At 47.3% G+C, this 10,064-nt stretch overlaps 1 protein-coding gene across 1 annotated transcript; it reads right to left on the bottom strand.

The window, feature by feature from the left end:
• Positions 1-4,310: 4,310 nt before the first annotated feature.
• On the bottom strand, positions 4,311-6,639 carry LOC119270349 (inactive anthranilate O-methyltransferase 1-like). The gene is made up of 4 exons (XM_037552357.1): positions 6,522-6,639; positions 5,325-5,717; positions 4,992-5,258; positions 4,311-4,897 (listed from the first exon to the last, which is right to left on the bottom strand). Exons 1-4 carry the CDS (start codon positions 6,594-6,596, stop codon positions 4,550-4,552), a joined length of 1,083 nt encoding a protein of 360 aa, XP_037408254.1. The 5' UTR covers positions 6,597-6,639; the 3' UTR covers positions 4,311-4,549.
• Positions 6,640-10,064: the final 3,425 nt, after the last annotated feature.

The raw sequence follows: 10,064 nt of genomic DNA, 5'->3' as shown, positions 1-10,064 counted from the left end.
CTACTCGTGCATATAACATCAACACATAAAACCTAGGCTCGGATGCCACTGTTGGGGAACGTAGTAATTTCAAAAAAATTCCTACACACACGCAAGATCATGGTGATGCATAGCAACGAGAGGGGAGAGTGTTGTCTACGTACCCTCGTAGACCGGAAGCGGAAGCGTTAGCATAACGCGGTTGATGTAGTCGTACGTCTTCACGGCCTGACCGATCAAGCACCGAAACTACGGCACCTCTGAGTTCTAGCACACGTTCAGCTCGATGACGATCCCCGACTCCGATCCAGCAAAGTGTCGGGGAAGAGTTTCGTCAGCACGACGGCGTGGTGACGATCTTGATGTTCTACCGTCGCAGGGCTTCGCCTAAGCACCGCTACAATATTATCGAGAATTATGGTGGAGGGGGGCACCGCACACAGCTAAGAGAACGATCACGAAGATCAACTTGTGTGTCTAGAGGTGCCCCCTGCCCCTGTATATAAAGGAGCAAGGGGGAGAGGCCGGCCGGCCCTTGGGGCGCGCCAAGGAGGGGGGAGTCCTCCTCCTTGTAGGAGTAGGAATCCCCTTTCCTAGTCCAACTAGGAAGAGAGAAGGGGGAATGAAGGAGAGGGAGAGGGAGAGGGAAAGATGGGCCGCCCCCCCCTCCCCTAGTCCAATTCGGACTCCCCATGGGAGGGGGCGCGCCACCTCCTGGGTTGCTGCCCTCTCTCTCCCCTCAGGCCCACTAAGGCCCAATATTTCCCCGGGGGGTTCCCGTAACCCTTCCGGCACTCAGGTTTTCTCCGAAATCACCCGAAACACTTCCGGTGTCCGAATATAGCCGTCCAATATATCAATCTTTATGTCTCGACCATTGTGAGACTCCTCGGCATGTCCGTGATTATATCCGGGACTCCGAACAACCTTCAGTATATCAAAATATATAAACTCATAATGATACTATCATCGTAACGTTAAGCGTGCGGACCCTTCGGGTTCGAGAACAATGTAGACATGACCGAGACATGTCTCCGGTCAATAACCAATAGCAGAACCTGGATGCTCATATTGGCTCCTACATATTCTACGAAGATCTTTTATCGGTCAGACCGCATAACAACATACGTTGTTCCCTTTGTCATCGGTATGTTACTTGCCCGAGATTCGATCGTCGGTATCCAATACCTAGTTCAATCTCGTTACCGGCAAGTCTCTTTACTCGTTCCGTAATACATCATCTCACAACTAACTCATTAGTTGCAATGCCTACAAGGCTTATGTGATGTGCATTACCGAGAGGGCCCAGAGATACCTCTCCGACAATCAGAGTGACAAATCCTAATCTCGAAATACGCCAACCCAACATGTACCTTTGGAGACACCTGTAGAGCTCCTTTATAATCACCCAGTTACATTGTGACGTTTGGTAGCACACAAAGTGTTCCTCCGGCAAACGGGAGTTGCAAAATCTCATAGTCATAGGAACATGTATAAGTCATGAAGAAAGCAAAAGCAACATACTAAACGATCGGGTGCTAAGCTAATGGAATGGGTCATGTCAATCAGATCATTCATCTAATGATGTGATCCTGTTAATCAAATGACAACTCTTTGTCCATGGTTAGGAAACATAACCGTCTTTGATCAACAAGCTAGTCTAGTAGAGGCATACTAGTGACACTCTGTTTGTCTATGTATTCACACATGTATTATGTTTTCGGTTAATACAATTCTAGCATGAATAGTAAACTTTTATCATGATATATAAGGAAATAAATAATAACTTTATTATTGCCTCTAGGGCATATTTCCTTCAATGTTTTCCCCACCCCGTGAATGAGCAGCTGTCCATCTTATGGCCACCACAGTGATAGTGAAGTTTTCTTTTTGCATCATAATACGTGTCTCATTCATTTATACCAACTAGTAATAATGTACGTGCAATGCACGTTTATATTAGGTAGGATATTAGTTGCACGTTATATTAGGTAAGATATATCTGTTGCACGTTGGTATTTGGTAAGATATTAATTACTTTTTCACGGGAATGGTAGGATATTAATTACACGACAGATTTCAAGAGATAGCGTTGAGTCAAAACGTGTTCATAACCAATGGCAGTGGTGGGTAATTAGAGTGTTAAACGTGTTTGGTGCTCAACATTGGAGCGATTTGAACCGCTAGATAACATGATTTGACGGTCGAGATGATTTGGATCTGGCCATTTGAATATTTTTATATTGGTATAGATATCTATACCAATATAAAAAAAACCCAAAGGGGCAGATCCAACTGATCTTGGCCATCAAACTAAGTCAATCCAACGACCTACATTGCTCCAATGGCGAGCGTTCGACGTGTTTAACATGTAGTTACTATCATACCAAATAATGCACTAATCACAGAGTTAACACAAATGATAGCATTCCTAATTTCACATGCAATTAATATATTGCCTAAATGTTAACGTGTATTGCACGTGCATTTTTACTAGTAGATATAAAAGGACCCAAAGGGGCAAATCCAACTGATCTCGGCCATCGAACTAAGTCAATCCAACGACCTATACTGCTTCAATGGCTAGCGTTAAATGTGTTTAACGTGCAATTAATATCATACCAAATATTGCGCTAATCACAGGATTAACACACAAATAATAGCATACCTAATATCCGCGTGCAATTAATATATTGCCTAAATATTAACGTGTGTTGCACGTGCGCATTTAGTAGTATTATAAAGATCAAAATACAAGTCACGTAAGGATCAATATGACAAAACTGAAAAGATAGCAGAACATCTCTGAGCTTCATATCAATGCCCGTCACCTGCCTCCAACACCTCCGTAGTAGCCACCAAAGAAAAAATGACGGATCACCTCCTCACCCGAGCTTCACGCGGCTCCATCGTTAATATGCAGCTTTGCGGACCTCCAAGGTGGCTCACCAAAAGTGAAGTCATTGCCTTCGAACGAATCAGACCGGAGCAACACTCTGGACACGCCATCGAGCTCCAGATCTGGCACCCCACCATGACTAAGACGTCGAAGGAGGAAACCATATCTGCCATCCACGAACCCAGCACATGTTCCGTCTTCCAGATGTCATCGACGCAGACCATAATCTGCATCTGCTCCAGGACTACCTCCCAAGCTCCTCGCCGACGCTGGAGTAAACGCCGTCGCAACGGTGGAGCATGAGAACACAGGTCCACCACCAGGATGCCGCCGCCGCCACGCCATCCTTGCTTGAACATACTGCTTTCCAAATTCATCCCCAATCATAGGACCGAATTTCTCGCCAGGGATGGATCTGAAGAACCTTTATTCAGCGCCGTCATCGTCGCCGCCAAAGCCAAGACGATGAACAACCTAAAAACCTACACTACGAGAAACTAAAATGATCCGCACGCGTGGATCCGGCAGGCCCCCTCACCAACGATGACCGAGGTCGCCGGTGGGGGCGAGCCGCTGGAGGACGACGCTAGAAGATTGGCCCCCTGGCGGCGGCTAGGGTTCTAGCTGCCAGGACCAGAGGAAAAACGATCTATTGATAGAATGTTAGTGACAGTGAAGTTACTCGACACATCTATCTATTTGATAAAAATATGTACGTACATACGACTGTTTGTCATATACTTCCTCTGTAAATTAATATAAGTATTTCTAGAGATTTCATTATGGACTACATACGGATGTACATAGATAAACTTTACAGTGTAAAATCACCAATTTTGCTTCGTATGTAGTCTCTTATGGTACCTAATTATGTTATATATGAAATTGATGCAAAAGGTAAGGTGGAGTTGATGTAGTGCTGTAAAATGTAAGTCAATTAATGTGATTGAGCAGTGTACTGGCAAGGTGCGGTCAATTATGGCGTGGTGGGAAAAACCGGGCTGATAATAAAAACAGTGAAGGGACGTGGAACCGGTTGACGAAGAGTTCTGCCTGATAGGAAAAGAAACGCTACTTATTTTTTCTAAGTAGTACAGAAGAGATATGTTTCAATCGTTAGCAAGTACTACCTCTATTTCGAAATAGTTCAAGTTTGTCCTAAGTCAAACATTCTTAAGTTTGATTAAATCCATAAAAAAATGTGCCCATATCAACAATAACATATTAGTTTCATGAGATTCTCAATGAATATATTTTCATACTAAGTGTAGTTGATGTTGTACATTTTGATATATTTTTGTGTAAAGTTGGTCAAATATAAAGATAAACTACTTAGGACCAACATGTAAATTGAAGTATTTTAGATCGAAGGAAATTTCATTAATAGGCTTAGCTAGTCGATCCAATAAGTAAATACATAGGGAAATCTATGTGAATTGGCGGTGGATTCAACATTTATTCTCCTTTAGGGCTCCTTTACTCTCATTGCATATCTTCCTAAAACCGATACATGACACAAATGTCAGTCTGAATTTGTGCACGCCATACATCCATCACACAATGTTACATAGACAACAACACGATTTTGCTTATTTATATGTCCATTCCACACAATCAAGTACGATCTCATTAAATGTGGTGCATGTATCTTCAGGCACCTATACCTCATCTTCATGCCTTCGCGAGGGATACAACCAGCATAGCTCGGGAGGTTCTGACCCGCTCCTCTCGCAAGCTCCCATCCACATCCAGACTCCAATGCAGCTCAGCCGCCCTCACAAATTCATCCATAACCTCTCCAAAATGCTGGACTATTATCGGCTCAAATAAGGCTATCAGATTATTCACAAACTTTCTTGGGCTGCTCAGAGCAATGTTCATTTCGGCTGTAGGGTCATGGACACGCATCTCCTTGATCGAAAAGGACCCCTCTTCTTTGATGATCTCCCTTACCTGTTCGATGGAAGGTCCATGGAGCGGTACATAGAAACAATCAAATTTTGCTTTGTCGATCACACCCTGTCAGACATGTCATGAGATTGGGAGGTAAAATAACCGCACATACAATTGCAATAGATAATCTGCTATACTAGAAAAGGGCAAATAAATGTACCTCCGCGACCATTACACTTAGAATCTGAGCTACAATTCCCGGGAAAAGAGAGAATTTGGAGGCGATTACATCAGAACGCGTCCCTACCAGGGAAATAACCATCCGGCCTCCTGAGACCAACTCTTTGGCTCTCAGCTCCAGGAAAAGCTCGAAATCTTTCCTGAATTGTTTTTCATAAGCCTCACGGACCATTGGGAGCATTTCACGCCTAGCATGCTCATCAATGTCGAACGCTGGGATGCGGTTCCTCGTTAGATCTTCGGGAGCCTGTAAAGGTAAAATTTTGCTTAAACTCACAAGCAATCCAATTGGATCAATTCTTTGAGCTCTAACCTTTGATAGCCATTGCAAGCTGTTCGATGCGCAAACAACATGCAGGGAGTTACTAGTGAAGAGGCGCTCGTAAAACGATCCCGGTGCGACACCTGTCACGACAACAGGGTTCTTGCTTTGACGGAGTGTGACCAAGCTCTTCACGACCATGTTGAAGTCAGTGTCAGGAAGGTCATTGAGCAGCACACATATTTCCGGTGGTGGCTGCTGTAACTGAACGCAATGGTTGTGGATGGCATTGATGGCAGTCGATACCAGTGCTAGAGCATTTGGACCAGAGGAGCATCCCAAGTCCGCGATCACTATCTTTCCGTGCAACAAGGTACTGGTGCTGCTGCATAAGTCCGTGATGACCTCTTCTATCAGGGGCTTCATCCTGTTCTGCTCAGCCTTCTGCAATCAAGTTGTAGTCCTTCAGAAAATCTAGTCTAGCTACTATTTTTGCTCAATGGTGTGTTAATTAGCTCATACGCTTTTATCTTTATAAAGCCATCTTCTAGTACCATAGAGCAGGCTGCTAAGCGCATCAACAAGCGACAACATATATTTCTTTCTTTTTACAATTTCGCTACACAGCTCCTACTTTTTGTGTGGCTTTGTCTGCTGAATCCGGTGTAGCAATGCAGAACATTATCCAGCTCGCCCAACACAATCACTTTTTTTGTCTTGAACATTCTATTTCTTACAAATATTTTGATTTGTTGACGAAAGCCTTGATCTGCTAGGACATCACTTTTAGCCTGCATATTCTTTTTACCCGCAGTGTCCAAATTCTCCAAAGTACTTTTCAACGAATTACTCTTCATGAACACGTTAATACTATCAAGAAAGGGATTTGTTCTGTCTTGAAGACATTTCTCTTCTCCTTTCATGTTGTTTAATTAACTTAGGATGCAGAGAGCGAAGGAGAAAGCCAGTATCCAGTATTAAATGCAACGAGCTACAAAAGGGTACATACAACCAAGCATTTAACAAATTATATGCACCCCGATTTCTTCTCTAACATTGCTCTATCGGCTCTTCGTTGAAATCACGGTAATACTAGTTCATTTTTGGAAGCGAAGTGTCAAATAAAAGCTCATAGAAACCACTCAATGAAAAGATAAGATACTACCTTAAAACTGGATCTTCAGTTTTGGAAGCCAAATATCAAATAAAAGGTCATAGAGACCACTCAATGAAAAGATAAGATACTACCTGAAAACTGGAGTTGCGAGCATAGCTTGTTTCGCCTTGCCCATGCTTCATATGCACAGCCTGTTTGGAGGCCATGGCTCTGTCTAGAGCAAGCTAGGCTAAAGTGCTAGACTGCAGGTTTGACTGAATCTGCAGGAAAAGGTTGGTGGTGTAAATACTAGCAATGAAGTAGCTAGACCTCAAATATCTCGATCGTTTTCCTGGGACCATCCACAATGGCCGCTGGTACGGTGCTGACAACGTTGTTCCACTTAAATCTGGCAATGACGTTTCAGAAATGGAAAGTAGCATTTATAGAATCTTTTCTTTCAGTGATATTGTTTTCATATATTAATTATTTACAGTGACAGTAGTTAATTATTCTTCAGCGCTTATGCAGAGTAACCTTGCTATTGGGCGAAGACGTACAATTGCACTTTGCAAGGAGAGATAACAAGTCATTCTTAGAATACATATGTGGAAAACTTTTATCTAATCCTCATTGAAAATGGGGAAGACGCGGAATAATACTCGGCTTTAGCAAAAAAAAAAACAATAACTTGTAAAGGTAGACATCCATGTATACTTCATATGTCGCGGCATACTCAACCAAGTCACCTTCACCGAAATAGAGGCAAACTCGAGCACTCCTTTACGACAGGCACATTCATGGGTGTCTGCTTTGAAAGCAATAGGAATGCTGAAGACCACAATTTTTAGAGCCTTTCTGACCCAACTTGAACTTCAGTTCCATGCAAATTTCCATCGCATGGCAATAACGCATCTTCTTAAGCTACATGGCTCGTCAATAGTGGCATGAAAGAGCTGAATTCTCTCAAGTGACACACCACTAAGCACAAACAACCTGAGAAATAATTCAAACTGACTCTGTACTTTTGATATGATAAAATCTATCTTGCTTTCGTTTCATGATCCTCATGTCAACATTTGGAACGTAGCAAATCATTCAGACGCCTCGCTTATGGCCAGTCATTGCAATGAGGGAACCCTGCAAAACTTATTAATTACTAGCTCCTCATATGATCTAGTCGAGGATTTGAGGTCGTTGTTAGTCAGCAAAGATGCATGGCTCAGAAAAAAGAATAGGCTGTAACTAGCAAGGAAAAAAAGTACAGGTGCAAAAACACAAGAGCTAACAATGAAAGAAAAAAAAGAGAAAAAATCATAACCGGTCGCTACAACAGGAGCGCTGGCTTTACAAGGAAGGGAAGGGACACTACGTAGTCTTTGAGAGGAGTAGCTGCGCAGCATTAGCCCAGCAACCTGAGGTTGCAGAAGATTCTTGTATTGCGCTCGTTCCAGATGTGCCAAGCGACATATGACAACGCGACTTTTGTCCTTAAGACAGAAAACAAAGGCAGTAAAGCCAAGGGAGAAATGGTCCCGGCCTGAAGAATGCAATGGGCACCAAGCAAGGATGCTTGCGGCCTCTGAGGTGCCAAACTTCCTTAGTGAAAGGACACACGTTGAACAGATGCACAACCGACTCATCCTCGGCTTGTGTTCCATGGAGGGTATTGTGGCACGTACAGCGACGATCAAGTCTACATTGGTTGGCTGCCAAAGACGCAAATGCTTCTTATTTCCGTATTCAAGCAGGTCATGAAAAGGGAAATTTTCATCAGGCATCTAAAAGATGGAGCTTTGGTTGCATCGTCCCATGATGAAATTAAGAACATTTTACATAATCATTTCAATGAAAGAATCAGAACTCCCATGCTCCGGCAGTACACCACGGGTCTTGACTTCACTGGGATGAATCATATCGACTCATGTGAACAAGAAATCCCGTTGGTAGAGGACGAAATCTTTTGGCGTGGTATGATTCCTTCCAACACTTCTTCTTCGGTACAACCCCTGACACATCAACGATCCAGATTAAAACATACCCTTTCGTGAGAATAAGTGAGTAGGGGTAGGATGGGAAATTAAAATGGGGGGAGGCGTACCGCGGCGTACCACGGCGTAGCGAGGCGCGTGTCCGTACGGCCCGCTGTACGCCCGTACGTGGGCGCTGTACGCCGCGTGAGGAGGAGGGCGGGCCCACGCGTACTAAACCTAATCCATTAATTCGGCGCGGATTAGGCGAACCATTAACGCCGGCGCAGTGAGCCGTCCCGTCGCCGGCGTCGGTCCGCGGGCGGCGCGGATTCACACGCCACCGCCTGCCGCGCGCCTGCGCACGCCACCGCTTGATCGCCCGCGCACGCCGCCCTCACGTACCAGGCATTAATCGCCGGCGCCGATTCACACGCCGCCGCCTGCCCTTCTGCGCCCTTGACCGCTCGGCTGCCCACCGGCATTGATCGCCGGCACCCCCGCCCCACCCACCACTACGCCCTATAAAAAGCGCCTCGCGCCCTCCGTCGGCTCGCACAACACCCTCGCCTCGCCTCTCCTTCTCCCCTTGTCGCCGGCGTCGTCCTCTTGCGCTCTTCACCACCTCGCGCGCCGTGCCTCTCCCTCTCGCTGACGATGGCCCACCCCAACTTGACGACCGAGGAGGCGGAGGAGCTCGCCCACTTCGGCATCCCCGCCGCGCCCGACGTGCGCCTGCCGGCGAAGTGGCGCCTGAGCGTCGACGGCGTTCCCGTTGCGCCGGTGCTCGAGGTCGGCACCCACTTCTTCGCCCGCGCCGTCGGCCTGTACAGGGCTCGCTTGTCGCCGGAGGAGCTCGCCGACCCCCAGTACGCCCCCAACAACCCCGACTGGGCGGACCGCCTCGCCGACGATCACCTGCGGCGCCTCCACGCCTACGCCGACCCGCGTCCGCCCACGAAGCACAACTGCGCGCGGCGGCATCAGCTCTGGGACGGCCGCACCTTCGAGGAGGTGGCCGCGCCGTACCGCGCGCAGGCGGTCGCCGGCATCGTGCCAGCTCCGCCGGGGTACGGCTTTGAGCTGTACCGCCGCGGCGAGGCGCGCTCGACCCCCGCCCGCCTCGACTTCGGCGCCATGCACCCGCCCGCGCCCCGTGGAGACCCAGGTGGTGACCGCGGCGCTGTCCGCCTCGGCCCCGGCGATCGCCGTACGGCGGGCAGGAACATCGCCGAGTCCAGCAGTAACGCGGGCAGGAACGGCGCAGGGTCCAGCCGCGCCCCTCCAGCCGAGCCGCAGCAGCCGCCAGAGCCGACATTGGTGGCGGAGTACAGGCGGCTGGCGGCGGAGGCCGGCGACCCGGACGACATGTCGGGCTACCTGACGGCGCTCCGGGAGTCAGAGAACATGCCGCAGCCGCCGCCGCTCATTCAGGAGTACCTTCAGGTCGCCCCAGGCGCCGTCCACCCGGAGGACCCGGAGGACTTTCCCGGGTATCACGCCGCGCTCGAGGACTCGATGGCTGCGCCGGCCGTGCCCGTGGTGCCCCTCGACGACAGCAGCAGCAGCAGCGACGACAGCGACAACGGCGACGGCCTCTATGATGAGGCAGACTTCGGCGGCGTGGAGGACGAGTAGTTTAGGGTTTATTTGAAAATGTCGTTTAGTAATGTTTAATTATTTTCATAATGTTCTTTAGTTAAGTTTTATTTCTAGTACTATGTA

Source organism: Triticum dicoccoides, chromosome 3A, assembly GCF_002162155.2.
Source record: "Triticum dicoccoides isolate Atlit2015 ecotype Zavitan chromosome 3A, WEW_v2.0, whole genome shotgun sequence".
Taxonomy (NCBI): Eukaryota; Viridiplantae; Streptophyta; class Magnoliopsida; order Poales; family Poaceae; genus Triticum; species Triticum dicoccoides.
This window is presented reverse-complemented; position numbering and strand designations above follow the sequence as displayed.